This window comes from Corella eumyota, chromosome 6 (genome assembly GCF_963082875.1).
Source record: "Corella eumyota chromosome 6, kaCorEumy4.1, whole genome shotgun sequence".
NCBI classification, from domain to species: Eukaryota; Metazoa; Chordata; class Ascidiacea; order Phlebobranchia; family Corellidae; genus Corella; species Corella eumyota.
This window is the reverse complement of record NC_137495.1, coordinates 14,523,075-14,542,964: the sequence shown is the minus strand read 5'-3', so window position 1 is coordinate 14,542,964 and position 19,890 is coordinate 14,523,075. Positions and strand designations below refer to the sequence as shown.

The 19,890-nt window shown below is 32.9% G+C and overlaps 2 protein-coding genes across 2 annotated transcripts in view; both read right to left on the bottom strand.

Annotated features, from left to right (window-relative positions):
* Positions 1-18,965, bottom strand: part of LOC145755935 (MFS-type efflux pump MSMEG_3705-like) — a 43,059-nt gene extending 24,094 nt beyond the window's left edge. The window contains exons 1-3 of the mRNA XM_082572163.1: positions 18,895-18,965; positions 18,423-18,575; positions 18,050-18,160 (exon numbers count right to left, since the gene is read on the bottom strand). Coding sequence (XP_082428289.1) covers positions 18,050-18,160; positions 18,423-18,575; positions 18,895-18,965 — 335 coding nt within the window. The remainder of the gene's footprint in view (positions 1-18,049; positions 18,161-18,422; positions 18,576-18,894) is intronic.
* Positions 989-17,730, bottom strand: LOC145755229 (uncharacterized). The gene is made up of 7 exons (XM_082571454.1): positions 17,700-17,730; positions 16,763-16,864; positions 16,136-16,291; positions 15,468-15,590; positions 15,177-15,374; positions 1,462-1,659; positions 989-1,104 (listed from the first exon to the last, which is right to left on the bottom strand). The coding sequence occupies exons 1-7, from the start codon at positions 17,728-17,730 to the stop codon at positions 989-991; spliced, it is 924 nt and encodes a 307-aa protein (XP_082427580.1).
* Positions 18,966-19,890: the final 925 nt, after the last annotated feature.

Below are 19,890 nucleotides of genomic sequence, written 5' to 3'. Positions count from 1 at the left end.
TCTCAGGCATTACACGAATGCTACAAAATGCCAGCGGTGGGCTTCAAACCCAGCCTTTTCAACCAAAAATCAATTTATAGAATTGATGTCTTTAACATTTAAATATTTTAATAATTGTAAAAGCATAATTGCATAAAAACAAAAAAACTTTCTACAGTATTTTAATAATTAGTGATGTGCCGATCGCCTTTTTTTTCGGATCAGATCACGATTTAACGTGACCGAACAATCGGTAACTTTATCGTCACTAAATACATAAAAAAATTGACCCTGTATGTTAAAAACTTCTACTTATTCACACGTTTGAATATTTAACCGTAATATTCAGTATCATTTACAAGAACTAAAAACAATTTTACTAGCGCGGAAATAAAGCGCTGTAAAAGTTTATGGAAATCTATGTGGTTAAGGCATGTGCGTGTTTATTTGTGACGTAAAATTAAATGTGACGTAATTACCGATCTGCCGATTTTGGACCTTGATCGGGTGATCGCAAAATACCTTCAAAAATCGACGATTTACGATCACCATTTTGATCGGCACATCACTATTAATAATTTGCATTTTCGAAAAATAATCTTAAAAAATAGATGATATCAATTTTATAGTTTTCTAAAATTTTAAAAGAGGTAACAAAAACAAAATATATTTCAGAAATATAAAACAATAATAATTTCTCATAAAATATGGAGTAATTATAAAGTAAGGGAATACAAAATCTTAAAAGTAATAAAAACTGTAAAATTATTTAAATTTCTGTTTATTTGATATAAATTAGAAAATAAAAACAGCAAGAATGGCAACAAATAATTTAGAAACTAAAATAACTCACTAGTAAAATAATAAAAATAACTTTAAAAAAATTTTGGCAAAAAATTAAAAAAAAATTTCACTAATAAATATTTAATAAAATTAAAAAATTGTCATGATAAAAATTTTTTAAATTTATAAATGTTTAACATAATTCAAAAACTTTAATATTTTTAATTTAAAGTTTCGTTTTATTAACTATTGCTTCACTTTCTTCACAATTATTCGCTTCAATGCTCATGTGCGGTGAACCACGCAGAAGAGAAATTTGAGTCAACAAAAAGAAAAAAGAACCTGAAATTAGAAAAAAGGTTTCGTAAAAACTAACCAAAAAAATAAATTAAACCAGGTTTAAAAATCAAACTATATAAACCATTAAAATATTATTTAAAAAACTTGGCTTTGCTGCTTAGGGTCCTGGGTTCGATTCCCACTGCTCTCAAGCTGTAACTTTATTGAGTAAGGTGTTATAAACGATATAAACTCCTGCTAAGCCAGCACTTAATCAGCAGCATAATTATCGAACAATTATAATATCCCAAACTGCCACAACTCGAGACTGGGTCAGGGTAACAAATATACCCCCATGTTTAGGTCGTAAAGTTGACCTTCCCACATTGAGGATAAATAATTATTAAAAAAAAAACTTACTAGCCAAGTAAAATCCTGGGTAAACGATGTACAGTGCTTTCCTGAAACCTAAAACTTTGATCATAGGTGGTACTCTAAGAGGGGCATTCCCTCCAATATTATTGATCACAAAAATAAACATAGCGATCGCTGTCGCGTGTGACTGGGCAGGAAAGAACTCAACCAAAACAGTGAACAAAACTCCGAACCACATTTCCGCTGTGTTTTAAATAAAATTTGATTACAATAAAGTCATCTCGAAACTGGGTCGGAGTAACTGTTGTTACTCTTAAAAAAATATGAAACTATTTACCGAATAAATAAGCTCCAAAGAGCGAAATAAAAGCATAAGGCGGAGAAAAGTAAAGAGTTCCCGCCGCTAGAGGGCAGGCTATTGCTTGACTAACGACCAAAACCCACAATCTTGTTTGTACACCTAAAAAATTAAATTTAAAATTAAACCCCGAAAAAAATGGAATATTTCTAAATACAAATCTACAAAATTTGTGTTATATTAATAATACTGTCAATTTACATATAATGGGACATTTATATTAACCCCCTTACACCCCATCTCTTTTCTGAACATAAAACTGTTTTATTGTACTTCTTTATCTTTAACGTGGGAAGGTCGAATGCACAACCTAAACATAGAGTAACATCAGTTACCCCGACCCGGTCTCAAGTTGACAGTTTGGGATATATTAATTTCTCAATAATTAAGCTGCTGATTAAGTGCTGGCTCAGCAGAAGTTAATATCGTTTATAGCGCCTTACTCAAGGGCTCTACAACATGGAAGCAGTGGGAATCGAACATCAAAACTTATGTAGTAAAGACAAGGGTTTTGACCACTACACCATAAAGACAAGGGTTTTGACCACTACAATCAAAATGGCATTTTCTGCGTGCCACGTGGTAGATTGTGTAAAACTGGAATTATTGCGAAACAAATAACGATTGTCTGGTGCCTTATTTTAAGTAATAATTGTACTTCCGTTTGTTAAAAACCAACGTGGTCTGCTATCGTTGCGAACATCAAGATTAAGACTATTTAGAGTCTATTTTAGAAAAGCTAAACCAACTATGAGCACTTTAAAACGTTTTTTTTTAAAAAATACGTTACTTTTTTTGGCACCCCTATCATTAGTAAAAAAAAATTTTGGATCGACGCCCATGACTGCGCGTACACATTTTTTTAAGACACCAGGCGTGCAAAACGCCAATTCCAGGCATGCATATTTTTTTATTAATAAAAAAAATATTGTACGTGCACGCTGCCCTACTTTCCAGACTGGATGGAAGCAATGAGAATCGAACCCAGGACCTCATGTAGTGAAGCCAAGTGTTCTGACCACTACACCATGCTGCCATTAAAGGATATATAATTTTAAAACTTAACACATAAAAATTGTTCGTTATTCGTTTAAATATTAATAAAATAATAAAAACATTATTCAGCAAAAAAGATTTAATTTATGCCTAAAACTAACCAAAATTTTGTCCAGAATATATCAGCTAACGCAAACAATTTTGGCAAATATTACCAGACCATAACTTTCCTGATATTTTTAACATAAATATATCTTAACATTTCTTTGTTTTTACTTTATAATTTGCTCAATTAATCTAAAAACATCTGTTTTTGGTCTGTTTACAAAATTACATTTCCTCAACGCGATGTCAACAAAAAGTTGAAGTAGTTACTCATATGCGGTGTACGAAAAATGTCACCACTTTTTAAATATTTTTTGCAAGAAAGTCGACTTCAAAATCTAAATATAGAGAAACAACTGTTACCTCGACCCAGTCTTGAGTTGCTTTTAACAGGTTAGAGTATTATTAATTATATTTGCACAATAATTAAACTGATTTTTAAAGAGATGGTTCGGTCGTAGAGTTTCTATTTTAATTATGTTGGAATTTTTCCAACTTGCACGAGGATACCATTATTTTAAAAATTGGTCAAGTAGTTTTTGAGATATCGGGATTTGAAGGTAAATATTGTAAATAGGGAAAGTCCCAACGCTCGCAAGTTACGTTATGCACGACGTCATCGTCGTAAGATCATATGCTGGCAGACATAGGAAAATGACCTTATTTTGTCCTCTCTGACCCATTTGTTGTACTTTTTTTTTAAATTTTTTTTGCAGAAAACAAACTTAACATAAAAAGCAATATTTAGCCATATTATATTAGACATTTTTTACCTCGAAGCTTTAAAACTGTGCCAATTTAGGGAAAAACAGTTCCTGCCATAGCGTACGTGATCCGATATTCAAAAAAGCGAACAGTCGATCAAAGCCATCGGCCTAAAGGCACTACAAGCTGATCAGACGCGCTTATAAAACCAACGAATATCCACGTACGGAGAATTGCTTGGCCTCACATTTGTCGTTGGGAGGCCTCCCGTTTAAACTTTCCCAACTGTTAATTCAACATCACAATCTTGAGCCTAGGTTAAGCCTAAAACAAAGCTATTTGTGGTCCTTAGTAAAAGCCTAAATTAAAGCTTTGGCCAGAAAGATTTGTTCAATCTCGTCTTCTCATCTTTTCCACACCTATGTTTTAAGAGCAGGTAGTATTGTGCGGGATAGTATTTTAAACCTGGGCTCTAGAACTTTCATAAGATCTTTAAAACCTTCGTCATTTAAAACATTTCGTCAATGAAAATGGCTGCAAATTTTTAGTATTATAACTTCTTTTGTTGCCTGGACAGCCACTTAAAATAACTAATTTGCATTTATTACACATTGCTTTACTTTCACTATCTTTGATTACAATCTTTACCAAATATTAGACCTACGATTTGACATTGCAGTAACTGTTCACTTGAAAATAAAAAATTTAAATATTACTACTATAGACTTTGTTACATTATGTTTATTCAACATTTAATAAACCCAACTATTACAGCCTTAACATTTTAGTATATTTACAGAATTTTGTAAGATTTAAATATAATAACACGGATTATTTGTTCAAAATATAAAATTAATTACTTTAAAAGTTTTAATATAGTACATAACTAAAAAATTTTAATTTACAACTAGGAATTAAAATAATTAACCGAAAGAAATATGTGATAACTAGCAAGATAAAAGCTCCATGCGAAGAAAAGGATTACTATGCCAGGTTTGTGGATACAATCGAACATAGCGAGCACTTATAGGTTGAGGAAAGTTGTTGAACTTGTGACCATTTCTATCTTCATTACCAACAAAGACCTTAAAAAAGATTTAATATAATATTTAACGTAATAATATTCAGGTTTAAGATATTAATTATTTAAATTTTATAACTTTAATAATCGCGCGTTGTTCATCGCTTCACATTTAACTTAAAGGGACTGCAACATGCAAAATTAAAATGTCTATAAAGGGCATTGTGACGTGTTTGCCAGCCCCTGATTACAATCTAAATGGCATATTTCCTGCCCAAAAGTTACGGATTTTTGCTATTTTAAATAAAAAAATGTTACGACGATGCTTAAATTTAAGTTATCGAATTTATATTTAAGTTGTGCATAATTTAAGCTTAAGCGTTCGTGTTGACACTGGTTTTTAAAGAGCTAGAACAGCGTCCATAGCAACGTGATATAAATACGTTCCATGTCTTGCAAAAAACAGTTTTATAGACATAAATCACAACCACAAAATTTAATGTAGCCTGCACTTTAAAAAACTGTTTTTAATTAACACTAAGGCCAAAAAGAAAGCTGTTTTTAAGTAAGTTAGGTATTAAAAACTACTTTCCAAGCTACTTCGTACGCTAGGACCAAAGTAGCTACGTTCGGCCTTAAGAAAACAGTAGATTATAACTTGCGTTAAATTATAAACTGATAACTTATTTACTACTTGGAAAAAACATAAAAACGTCTTTTAACAAGTAGTAAACCCCATTTGGGGATGAAAGTGTAAGAGAAAGTCAGCACTGGAAAATAATAAAACTGAAATACAAAATTGGTAAAAAATTGTGCTCCAGTTTAGCTTTAGAACCTGTAGAATTTAAAAAACATCAATATTGCAATATTGGACATGTTTTAATAAAAAAACGTTTTTCCAGTCAAACAACGAATAAAGACCGAGTACAAACATAAGAAAAGCCCACATAATTATTTTCACACCGGTTCGCGGGATTTTTACAATATCAATTTTTAAAATTACAAAACTTTTCTTTTAGATTAATAAAAAATTTAAAACTGTCGCAGACCCTTTATTGTTAAAAACAACGAATAATTAAGTTTTGTAACAAGCTATGACGTCACAAAACAATTAGAATAGGGATTGTTTAAACAATGGTTTGCTTGGTTATTATTATCTAGCTTGTAAACATCACTCAACTTTTAAAAACAAGTTTTGGTGATTTTAAATAAAACATTTTTAATAAAATAAGTTTTTTTAAATTAATTAACACCAATTAATTAAAAACTGTTTCTAAACTTTAAAAATTTAAACAAAATAAATTTTCGTTTTAAATTTAAGCTTACCAGATCATTTCCATTATTTTGGATAAACTGCATATCTGATGTACTGGACTCATAAGATATCTTAAAGCTGGTGACCCAACTATTATAATAAGAGTAATCTCCTTGTGTCACAACTCCTGTCACTTGAGTTGATGTCTTGAGGTCAATTTGGATCCATTCCCCAACCCTGTCTATTAATTAAAATAAAACAATGTTAATGTTTATTTTCCATTAATTACAAAAGTTGTGAAACTTTATTATAAGATGGAAAATAATTCCAACAACTCACATTGTTAAGGTAACCAACCCCTGGTATGAGCATCCAACCTTGCTTTATGTGGTAAGTAGCTGCTGCTGGAATAAGATCTAGCTGTGATGTCACTATCCGGTATTCTTCCATCTTTTAACCCAAGCGGACATACACTAACTATAAATATTTAGGTTTATTTAGAATCAATCTTATAAGTTAGCATGATTTAGCATAACTCTCAAATATATAAATTGTAAAATTAAATATTACAAAATGTTTATAAATTGTTATATTGTCTGCTTACTGTTAGAACCTCTTAACTCAAAATTTGACAACAAATATAAATTTAGCGGAATTTAAAAAATGATTTTATTTGTAATTAAAAAATATCTTTTTATTAATTTATCATTTGATTTTTGAACTTTAAATAACCTTGTATTTTAAGTAAAAAGATCGAGTGGTTAAAGTTTTGTTAACATACAAATGTTGTTAAATTAAAACTGACATAATAACTAAATATCGGGTGTTAATATAATAATGTAGGAAAAGCACTTAGCATCGCAATCAGTTACGCTGCAAATGCTTTCCTAGCCTCAAAACAGCTGTGGTGCTGGTTCGCAAAGAACGGCAAAAATCACCTGCATTAACAGCCGTGATGTAATTTTCGCCGTGAAACTGGGGGTATCAAAAACAAAAATATTTACAAACTTTATCAACACTATCAACCAGAACCAACCCATTATGAAATACAAAAAAGGGGTCGACTGAAAATGAAGGAACGGAAATTGAAGGAACGGAAAATGAAAGAACGGAAAATGAAGGAACCGGAAAACGAAGGAACCGGACAATGAAGGAACCGGAAAAGGAAGGAACCGGAGAATGAAGGAACCGGAAAATGAAAGAACGGAAAATGAAAGGACCGTAGAATGAAAGAACGTAAAATGAAGGAACCGGAAAATGAAAGAACGGAAAATGAAAGGACCGTAGAATGAAAGAACGGAAAATGAAGGAACAGGAAAATGAAGGAACCGGAAAATGAAAGAACCGGAGAATGAAGGAACGAAAAATGAAGGGACCGGAGAATGAAAAAACAGAAAATGAAGGAACCGGAAAATGAAGGAACCGGAAAATAAAGGAACCGAAGAATGAAGGAACGGAAAATGAAGGAACCGGAAAATGAAGGAACAGGAAAATGGAGGAACCAGAAAATAAAGGAACAAAAAATAAAGGAACCGGAGAATGTAGGAAAGTGAAGTAAGAAGAGGCGGAATCCTAAAAAATAAAAAATTCCGCGTCCCCCAAAAAAGAATACGTAAGAACCCCTTCTCAGGCAAAATAATAACTTTCGTTCTGTGAACCCAAATAACTGTGCAAACTCGCTGTCATTCTATGCGGTTAAAAGCCGTACAAATTTATTAACAATAAGAGAATTACAGAGAAACAATATTTATATGTATTGGTTATAGAAAAGGGTATGAAAACTAAGAAATACCTTTTTATTCAAGGACAGATCTAATTACCCATAAGGTAATTAGAATAACCAAATATATTTCGTCATTATATTGAAATAGTCAAACATTTTATAGACGCTATCTATGTACATATCAACGCCCCCTTTTTGGATTTAGGTTATATCTCGATAACATTTCCTGTTGTTGTTTAGTTTTTACTATATAGTAAAAACCTTTAAAAAACATTATCAATAGTGACATAGTTCTTTTTATGTATGCGTTAGATTTTTGCTTAATATATTTTTCCGTAATCTTGTGATTATTAATTAATTTGATATAGAATTACCATCCATTTTAAATTACAGTAAAACGTACAGCCATGTAATGTAGTTTTGTATTATTTAACCCAGTATATTATTTATTTTCGCATTGCAGAATAATTTAGTTTGTGTCAATTATGTACCTTTTGATTAATGTGTCGCTTTACGTGGAAGGCGAAGTTGTGAATGTGTTGAATTTTTGATAATTGTGATTGTGGAGAAAGAAGTTAGTGCATTTTATATGATAATGATGTTAGTTTAGAAACGATTTAGCGTAGTGTAAAATTATCGCCCCTATTTTTGTATATATATTGTTACCAATAAAGTATGTTAACCAGAATTGTATTTGAATAAGGTTTTACCTAGGAATATATTTAAGTATTTGTATACATTGCTGGACCCTTCTGCCACCTTCCTAACCCAATTCCCTACAATAACTAAATATCTATGATGAAATTAATTTTATAGATAAGTTTTAGCACTTTAAAAATGCCACTGTATTAAGTATACTTGTTTATATAAGTAACAATGTTAATAAATCATACAAAATAGACTTGCAAGGTTTAAAATGTTAAATATTTGTCTTAACATTGTTTTTATTTTAGTTTTGAGGTTCTACCAGTAAGCCGATGATATTATCATTATTTAACAAATGTAAAGTAACCAAAATACCTTTTATTTGGGGGAGAATTTTTTCTAACAAGATTGCAACATCGCAAGAACACTCTCCAGTAGCCCCAACTGACCCCTTGGGACCTATGGGGCCAATTTCACCCCTGAAACCTTGCACACCTTTAACGCCAGGACCCCCAACTGACCCAATTTCACCCTTAGGACCTATGGGGCCAATTTCACCCCTGAAACCTTGCTCACCCCTGGCGCCAGGACCCCCAATTGCCCCAATTTCACCCCTTGAACCTTTTTCACCTTTTTCCCCAGCTGGGCCAAGCTTTCCTGGTCTACCTTGTTTAGTTTCAGAAGGTTCATGAGCAGATGCAGTGGGACATGCACTAAAACAAACTTGGTTGTTTTGGGATGCGGCTAAGCATAACCAGAAGCACAAAAACATAAATATTTTCAAACTCATTTCAGTAAGTTTCAAGTTACAATTGTTTTATTCTAAACTCGTTTAACAAGCTAGTTATAATTTTGTTATTATTATTTATCACAAATAATTAAAACACTATGACGTAACAATGATAGAAAATACTTTTTCGAATTGTTATCTATTAAGATTTAAAGCGGCAGTAACTTAAACTGTTTGAGTGTTAGTCTCTGACTGTTTGAATGGAAATGTAAAGTCGCCTCATTTTTCTCTAATATATAGACTTACATTCAGGAGCTTTACGATATCTACTTATGACAATTCTTAATTAACTTAATAACCATACAACGTTAATATTTGTAAACCTAGACAATTTTATCTAGTAACGCATTCAAATATCTTTTAAAACGGTAATTTAATTGTGATGTCATAATCTACTAAAGTGACGACAAAGCCAGCTATAGTTTAATTGTGATGTCATAATCTACCAAAGTAACGAAAAGCTCGCTATAGTTTAATTGTGATGTCATAATCTACTAAAGTAACGACAAAGCCCGCTATAGTTTAATTGTGATGTCATAATCTACTAAAGTGACGACAAAGCCCGATATAGTTTAATTGTGATGTCATAATCTACCGAAGTAACGACAAAGCCCGCTATAGTTAAATTGTGATGTCATAAACTACTAAAGTGACGACAAAGCCCGCTACCGGAGCCGTAAAGCGAGTCAGTTATTGTGGCATGCAACGAGGTTTCCCATAACAGCGTTAAAAATGTGACACGTTTCAAGATTGTGCCAGTTAAAGTGTGGGGCAACAATCAAAGTAATTTTGTGAACGCTTTTCTGGGTGACGATTCAGATACAAGTATTTGTACTGCAAGCCTTGCAAAGAAATTGGAAGGAGACAAAAGAACACACCGAACTTTATACAGCAAATTAAAGAACTAGTCATGGGAGCCGAGTTGACTCACTGTATGTAAAGGAGGTCAAACCAAATCGTTTATTGTCGACAAGCTTGCATTGCAAACCAAGAAAGTGGCAAACATGTATCCGCATCTGCGTGACCTGAAGTTTCCTGAACTTAAAAGAAAATCAATGGAGCTACATCTGGGAAACAATGTTCACGATGCATTCTGGGTTTCTGAATGGCGTTACGGCAAAAAGTAGCAGCCTTTCGGCCCGCATACGGCGTTGGGTTGGACGTTGTTTGGCTCAGACCATAACCCAAGAAAATCGTCCCAACGAACTAATATTAACTTTATGCATGAGCCTGAACAAGTATCGACATCATGCAACGAAATTTCAGATGTTTTTGTCGAGCAATTTTCACGACCTTGATTGTGCGCTAAAGAGCGAAATGTCAATAAAGGACAAAAGTACGTTGAAAATTATGAACAAAACAGTTTCACGAAATGGCTGACACTATGAAATTGGATTACTCTGAAAAAAGGATTGTATAAAACTCTTAAAGAATAGAAAAATGACACTTCAAAGGCTACAATCTTTGAAAAAGAAGTTTATTGCAAACCCTAAAACTTTTAGTCAATATAGGGAAGAAATCGATGATTATGTAAAATAAGGACATGGGACTGTATTGGCTAATAGGAATTGTGTAAATGATATAACGTGGTATATACCACACCACTGTACAGGTCCTAAGTTCATTATAGTGTTTGATTGTGTTGCAAACTCTGCGTTGTTTCTTTTAATGACGTTTTATTACAGGGACTTAACTAACAGCCTCGTGGAAGTGCCTTTACGATCTGGTTCCAAAACAACATATTAACACTTGGAATAATTGGCTTAACACTTTTGTTGATTGAGATAACATTAGTATACCCAGATGTTTTAAACCTTAATATTGATTATGGTTGTATTTAGTTTTATCGCTGAAAGAACTGAAGCCCGGTTTTAGTCAAAGGCAATATGTACGTTGGTGGCAGGCTACGTAATTCAACCGTCCCTCCAATCAACAAACATCCGATGATTCTTTCATCTAACCAGGTTGTAACCGAGCTCATTGTAACAAAGTATCATGGCATGGGCATTCGGAAACAATCCATATCTTGTCCGCTATTGATGGCTGAGGTGGAACGAATTTTAAACAGCAGACCTCTGGTGCCACTCAGCGACGACTGCAAGGATGAATTGGCATTGACGCCAAGTATGTTGCTGAACAATGGACAACGACCTGCCTCCAGACACGTTTGTCAAGGAAGACAGTTACAGACGATCTTGGAGGTTCTACTTCTTGCTGATCAATTTTGGGAGCGATTGACAAAGGAGTATTTGACTTCGTTATAATTGCGACAAAAGTGGCTTCAGCCGATGAGGAATTTCATGGTTGGCGACGTGGTCCGTTAATGAGAACGCGTAGAGAGGAATCTGACCGTAAGGAATCATCAAGAAGTTAGACAAGGACGAGATCGTGCGCCGTGTCCAGGTGCGCACTGCATATGCTACCTTAACCCGAGACAAAGATTGCCTTCTAGAAGGGATCGCATAAATTTGTATTTTCTATGTTTTTTGTGTTTACGCCTGCCTCACAGTTTTCTTCTTTACACATTCATATTAATTTTGTAGAATGTATTTTTGTGATATGGTGTGCCTTGTATTGCATGAACTGGGCTTGCTACCTTGTAGAAGTAACGTTAGTTTTATCGTTATGTTGACTGAATACTTTATGTGTTTGTTGTAGTTTCGAATGTATAGTTATTGTGTTTATATCTTGTATTTTGTTATCGTATAATAAACATTTTTGTTGTTAAATGCCTTCGTGTTAGTACATTTTGTCATTTGGGGCCGGTATGTTATTTCCCCAGCTGCGGGAGATTTTTCACTCCCATCGTCATTTATAAAGCATATGTTGTTTAGTTCATCAAATATGTTTTATATTTTCTTTATTGTTTGCGCTTTCTCCTATTTTTATTTTGCTTTAAATAACTGGCAATATAACTTTTTGGTCGAATACCAGACACTTCGGCCCCCGAAAACCTCGGCCAAGACACTTCGGCCCAAAGATTTTTTTTAAAACAGCGGGGAGTTTGCATTTTAATTACCGCAAAAAAGTATTTTTGCGTATTTATATACAGTTTTTTCAGTTTGTAAAATTAAAAAATTGACACGGGAAAAGAAAGATGACATGTTCTTGCACATTATTCTTTAAAAAAACTGTTAATTTACTGCTTATTTTATTTTAAATACTGTCTAAAAATCTGTATAGGAATACGCGAAAATAAAATTTTTCACGGTATTTAAAATGCGAAATCCCCGCTGTTCTAAAAAAATCTTTGGGCCCTGGTTACCTTTTTGGTCAGTTCGCTGGACGTAAAAACCCATAAATAAGTAAGGTTTAAGATATAATTAGACTTTCGCTTCCATACTAAGTTTGTTGATTATATACTTTGTAGTTTGTGTTTCGTATCATATAGTTTGTGTCGCATTTTTGTTTTAATAAAGTGTGGCCTTCTTATCGATGCTCATCTTTACAGCGTACTCTATCGGGGTTAATTATTGTTTAAGCCATAGTAGGAGTTTATTGGATCCTACATTATTTAAGATATAAACTGCAGTCAACTATTCAAAAGTTTGCGCCAGACAAAATTATTCCTCCTTTCTAGTTATATAGCCCATGAACCACCTCTGTTATCTACACTTCAAAAATAAAATATAATCTGACAACAACCTTACGTTAAAATAAAATTAAAATGTACGACCCTGAGCCCCACTGTTTAAAAATTAGTTTTGTTTATAAATTCTGGTATTTTTTCGTAAAGTTTTTCTACAACTTTCTTAACCACTTCAGCCTAGCAATCAAAATGCGATCCCAGCAAAAGAACACTCGTTTATAAATGCTGGTTTGAAACAGGTAGAAAAAGGCAATCTTTAAATTTGGGAGAATTAGTCACAAGTTTTTTTTAAATATATATCTTTATCCTCGATGTGGAAGGTCGATTGCGCGAACTAAACATAGAGTAACCCAGTCTCGAGTTGCATTAAGCAGTTTGGGATAATGTATATTATAATTGATATTATAGATTATAATTGCCCAGTAATTATGCTGCTGATTAAGTGCTGACTCAGCAGGAGTTTATACCCTTTATAGCGACTTACTCAAGAGTGCTACAGCATAGAAGCAGTGGGGATTGAACCCACGACATCATGGTGGTGCAGCAAGTGTTTTTACCACTACACCACGCTGCCAAATGTTTAATAATTACCAATAATTATTATTTTTTCAAATTAATTAAAAACCCAAAAAAAATAAAAAAAATTGTCCTGTTGCTATGACATCGAACTAAAATTAAAAGCAACAAAATGTAAATAATTTAAAAACCAAACCAACTTTTAAACAACGAAATTTTCAAGTTATTTTATTACATTTTAAAGCAGTTAGTTATCCCATACCAAACAACTTGGTAGTTTACATTAAACTGAGTATTTTCCACATGGTGGTGTCAGCTAAATATGGTGCAAAACCTGATGACGAATATTTATTTATATTGTAAGCGAATATGCTATAAGGTTGTTAAACTTGGTTAATCATTTATAATATCGAAAAATAAAACTTGTTGGTATCAGCTAGGACAAATATTGATGGCTGCATAACAGGAAATTATTTAAAACACTTGATGTTTTTTATAAGGTCAATATCAGCTGTGATTACAAAAGTTCTGCAAAATATTTACGCAATGTTTGCGAAATTCTCGGTAAATTTGTGTTTACTGAATTGCAACATTTTGCAGACCTTGAACAAAAGTCAATATAATAAACATGTTAATCACTTGTAACTTTTAAAATTGTGTAAAACTTAAGGTTTAAAAGTGTGTAAAACTTAAGGTAGTGTTTCTAACAAATTTCCACTAAAATAAACGACAGTTTCATGAATTTAAAGCAATTAAATATCTATAACTATTTGTTCACATGTTTATAATTATTTAACAACCAATTACTAACTTTTAGGCCTTACACGAATGCTAAAAAATGCCAGCAGTAGGAATTAAACCAGGGTCCTCAGGCCTTACACGAATGCTACAAAATGCCAGCAGTGGGAATCAAACCAAGGATCTCAGGCCTTACACAAATGCTACAAAATGCCAGCAATGAGAATCAATTTTAGTATTTTAATAATTAGTGATGTGCCGATCGCCGTTTTTTTTTTGGATCAGATCACGATCGGATAACGTGACCGAACAATCGGTAACTTTATCGTCACTGAATACAAAAAAATTGACCCTGTATGTTAAAAGCTTCTACTTATTCACACGTTTAAATATTTAACCGTAATATTCAGTATAATTTACAAGAACTAAAACAATTTTACTAGCGCGGAAATAAAGCGCTGTAAAAGTTTATGGAAACTATGTGGTTAAGGCATGTGCGTGTTTATTTGTGACGTAAAATTAAATGTGACGTAATTACCGATCTGCCGATTTTGGACCTTGATCGGGTGATCGCAAAATACCTTCAAAAATCGACGATTTACGATCACCATTTTGATCGGCACATCACTATTAATAATTTGCATTTTCGAAAAATAATCTTAAAAAATAGATGATATCAATTTTATAGTTTTCTAAAATTTTAAAAGAAGTAACAAAAACAAAATATATTTCAGAAATATAAAACAATAATAATTTCTCATAAAATATGGAGTAATTATAAAGTAAGGGAATACAAAATCTTAAAAGTAATAAAAACTGTAAAATTATTTAAATTTCTGTTTATTTGATATAAATTAGAAAATCAAAACAGCAAGAATGGCAACAAATAATTTAAGAACTAAAATAACTCACTAGTATAATATAAAAATTAAAGGTCAACAAAAAGAAAAAAGAACCTGAAATTAGAAAAAAAAAGTTTTCGTAAAACTAACTAAAAAAAGGGTTTAAAAATCAAACTATATAAACCATTAAAATATTATTTAAAAAACTTGGCTTTGCTGCATGAGGTCCTGGGTTCGATTCCCACTGCTCTTGAGCTGTTACGTTATTAAGTAAGGTGCTATAAACGATATAAACTTCTGCTAAGCCAGCACTTAATCAGCAGCATAATTATCAGACAGTTATAATCTATAATATCCCAAACTGCCACAGGCAACTCAAGACTGGGTCAGGGTAACATATATACCCCCATGTTTAGGTCGAAAAATCGATCTTTCCCACATCGAGGATAAACAGTTATAAAGAAAAAAAAAACTTACTAGCCAAGTAAAATCCTGGGTAAACGATGTACAGTGCTTCCCTGAAACCTAAAACTTTGATCATAGGTGGTACTATAAGAGGGGCATTCCCTCCAATATTATTGATCACAAAAATAAACATAGCGATCGCTGTCGCGCGTGACTGGGCAGGAAAGAACTCAACCAAAACAGTGAACAAAACTCCGAACCACATTTCCGCTGTGTTTTAAATAAAATTTGATTACAATAAAGTCATCTCGAAGCTGGGTCGGGGTAACTGTTGTTACTCTTAAAAAAATATAAAATATTTACCGAATAAATAAGCTCCAAAGAGGGAAATAAAAGTATAAGGCGGAGAAAAGTAAAGCGTTCCCGCCGCTAGAGGGCAGGCTATTGCTTGACTAACGACCAAAACCCACAATCTTGTTCGTACACCTAAAAAAAATTGATTTAAAATTAAACCCCCAAAAAAATGGAATATTTCTAAATACAAATCTACAAAATTTTTGTTATATTAATAATACTGTCAATTTACATATAATAGGACATTTATATTAACCCCCTTATACCCTATCCCTTCTCTGAAAATAAAACTGTTTTATTGTACTTAATTATCTTTAACGTGGGAAGGTCGAATGCACAACCTAAACATAGAGTAACATCAGTTACCCCGACCCGGTCTCAAGTTAACAGTTTGGGATATTGTAATTGCTCAATAATTAAGCTGCTGATTAAGTGCTGGCTCAGCAGAAGTAAATATCGTTTATAGCGCCTTACTTAAGGGCTCTACAGCATGGAAGCAGTGGGGATCGAACAACAGAACTTATGTAGTAAAGACAGGGGTTTTGACCACTACACCATGCTGGCAACCTTTAATTTATGTCAAAATTTTCAGATAATGCCATTTTCGAAAACTATTTTAGAAAAGTGTCCATTCAGTAAAATCGAATTTTTAATAATATGATCAAAATAAAGATTACCGTATTTAGAAGCGAGTAAATTGGACAAAATTCCACCAGTGATTATCCCAATCGTTCCACCAACGATGGAAGTTAAACTCATCCACAACCCCACCTCTGTGCCGGGGTAATATTGATCAAAATATAACTGACTGTTGTAAGACCAACAAAAACTTGCTGAAAATATTAAAATTTGATTTAGATTTTGTTATCCTCGATGTGGGAAGGTCGACTTCATGACCTGAACATAGATGAATATTTGTTACCCCAACCCAGTCTCGAGTTAACTTTAGCAGTTTGGGATATTATTATTTTTTTGTATATATCTTTATCCTCGATGTGGGAAAGTCGAATGCGCGACTTAAACATAGAGTAACACAAGCTACTCCGACCCAGACTCAAGTTGCCTGTAGCAGTTTGGGATATTATAGAGAATATAGTTGCCCGATAATTAAGCTGCTGATTAAATGTTGGCTTAGCAGGAGTACATACCGCTTATAGCGCCTTACTCAAGGACACTACAACATGAGAGCAGTAGGGATTGAACCAAAAACCTACAGTATGCAGGGTGAGGTTTAAAGTTTGATTCCCAGTAGCGGCATGTTGAAGCACCGACTAAGGATTTTATTCATAAATATAAAAACTCACCAGAATGTCTGAATGAAGCCCCAACCAGTAACAATAAGATAGTTGGAGATTTGATAAATAATTTGAAAGTTGTCAAAATTGATTTCAACACCGACTGCTTTTCTAAATAATAAAATTTATAGCCAGGTTTATAAATAGCTTAGTTAAAAATATTGTTTGCAAAATAGGCCAAATAACATTTAAACATTTCTCCAAAAAAATAGTAAATTTTACGGCAGACTTAAAAAACATAATTCTTATAATGAAAATGGCAGAATGGTGTAGTGGTAAGAACCCTTGCTACACCACCATGAGGTCATGGGTTTAATCCCCACTGCTCTTATGCTGTAGCGCCCTTAAGTAAGGCGCCATAAAAAGTATAAACTTTTGCTGAGCCAACACTTAATCAGCAGATTAATTATCGGACAAATATATTCCATAATATCCCAAACTGCCAAAGTCAATTTGAGACCAGGTTGGGGTAACTGATGTTATTCTATGTTTAGGTCATGAGATCGACCTTCCCACATCGAGGATAAAGAATTACAAAAAACAGTTTCATTTATTAAACATTTTATCAAAAGTATTAAATACCAAAGTCTATCTCATATTTGTTATTCTCTTCGGCTTGTTCTATAATTTTACGTTCTGGTTCTTTGACAGAGAAATATAAAATAATCGCCATAATTATGCCTGGAGCTCCAGCTATAAAGTAACACCAACGCCAGCTCTAAGAAAAAATTAACAAAAGATTAGTTAAAAATCAATTCAAAACAATAAAATTAATTTTTTGGGGGTTGATTTGATAAAAAAACCTAAAAATAAATTGTTCAAAAATAGGGTAGGCTACTACGTTATGAGAGTAGTAGGAATCGAACCCAAGTTCTCATGTAGTAAAGCCAAGTGTTCTGACTACTACACCGCACTGTCGTTCAAAAAATATTTAAAATATTTTCACCATTTCCAAGAACAAAGTTAAAAAAACTCATCGCAAAAGCTCGAACTTTCTGTGAGAAAATGTCGGCCACCAAACTTGAGGTAAGAGGAGTACAGGCCGACTCTCTGAGAAAAAAAGGTTTAGGTTTTTAAGAGAATTTATTATACATACAAAAAATTTGATATTATTAAGGTTTGTTAAGACCCTAGCATAAGAGCAGTGGGAATTGAACACAGAACCTTATGTAGTGATGCCAAGTGCTCTTACCACTACACCATGCTTCACCCACAAATTTAGTTAAAAATATTAACTGGTACAAAAAACTTTTTTTTTTTTAAATATTTTTTTACTGAAACAAACTTTAAACTCACCCTGCCCCAAAACCAACTCTCAGCAAAGCTAACAACCAATAAGTGTCGGCAAATCCGGTGGTAAAAGTCATTACCGAGTAAAAGAAAACACTTGCAGATAATATCTGGATTCTAAACCATAAAATAAAAAGAGTTTTATAAAAGGTTAATTCAAAATTTAAATATTAAAAAGCAAAATAAATAAAAAAAAGTTTTAAAAGATTTTAGGTTTGCATAGAAAATGGAGTTACTGACATTTTACCAAAAACTATATGCCCAAAAACACCATTTTACTAACTGGGTCAGAGTAAATGATGTTACTCTATATTTAGGTCGTAAAGTTGACCTTTCCACATTGAGGATAAATAAATATAAAAAATAGTCGGTTATCAACCTGTTATATTTATCGCCAACAATTCCCATTACAACTCCCATAACAGTAAAAATGGCAATAAATATTGGACCTGCAAGAACTTGGTATTCTATTCCCTGGCCTGAGTAATTCCATTCACAATATATCGTTCCATTCAATCCCATGAGATTACATCTAAAAATTAAGATTATTAATAATCTACTTTGTTATTTAGCATATTGTAGCATCCTTAAGTAAGACCTGAGATCCTGGGTTTGATTCCTACTACTAGTATGTTGTAGCATCCTTGAGTAAGAACTGAAATCCTGGGTTTGATTCCCACTGCTGGCATGTTGTAGCATCCTTAAGTAAAACCTGAGGTTCTTGGTTTGATTCCCACTGGTGGCATGTTGTAGCATCCTTAAGTAAGACGTAAGATCCTGGGTTTGATTCCCACTACTAGCATGTTGTAGCATTTTTGAGTAAGACCTGCAATCCTGGGTTTGATTCCCACTGCTGGCATGTTGTAGCATTTATGTCCAAGGTCAAACAAGCCATGTCTCCAAAATGAACGTCCTGTGCCATTTCCTTTCAGGTGACACCGATCATAAAATGACCCAACTCCCCAAACCCATAACACAACATTAGGATTGTTATACAATACCAATGATACATGGGCTCCCCTTTAAATGTTTTAACCATTTTGAAACTGTTTTCCTAATGTTAAAGTAAACTAAATTTAAATTTTGTTAAAATATATTTTACATTTATTAATTAGCGATGCGGAAAGGTCGACTTGAAAACTTAAAAAAAGCTGCTGATTAAGTGATGGTTCAGCAGTAGTTCATACCGTTTATAGCGCCTTACTTAAGAGCGCTTCAGCATGGAAGCAATGAGGATCGAACCCAGGACCTCATGTAGTGAAGCCAAGTGTTCTGACCACTACACCATGCTGCCAATAAGGGATATATAATTTTAAAACTTAATACATAAAAATTGTTCGTTATTCGTTTAAATATTAATAAAATAATAAAAACATTATTCAGCAAAAAAGATTTAATTTATGCCTAAAACTAACTTAAAATTTTATCCAGAATATATCAGCTAACGCAAACAATTTTGGCAAATATTACCAGACCATAACTTTTCTGATTTTTTTAACATAAATATATTTTAACATTTCTTTGTTTTTACTTTATAAATTGCTCAATTAATCTAAAAACATCTGTTTTTGGTCTGTTTACAAAATCCCATTTCCTCAACGCGATGTCAACAAAAAGTTGAAGTAGTTACTCATATGCGGTGTACGAAAATGTCACCACTTTTTAAATACTCATTGCAAGAAAGTCGCCTTCAAGACCTAAATATAAAGCAACAATTGTTAGCCCGACCCAGTCTTGAGTTGCTTTTAGCATGTTAGAATATTATTGATTATATTTGCACAATAATTAAACTGATTTTTAAAGAGATGGTTCGGTCGTAGAGTTTCTTTTTTAATTATGTTGGAATT

Coding starts and splice junctions, on each gene's coding strand:
- LOC145755229 (XM_082571454.1), bottom strand. CDS start 17,730: ATGAGTTTTTTTAACTTTGTTCTTGGAAATG. Junction 16,865..17,699: donor TAACTTTGTTCTTGGAAATG/GTGAAAATATTT, acceptor TTTATTATTTAG/AAAAGCAGTCGGTGTTGAAA. Junction 15,591..16,135: donor TTTACTCGCTTCTAAATACG/GTAATCTTTATT, acceptor AATTTTTTTTAG/GTGTACGAACAAGATTGTGG.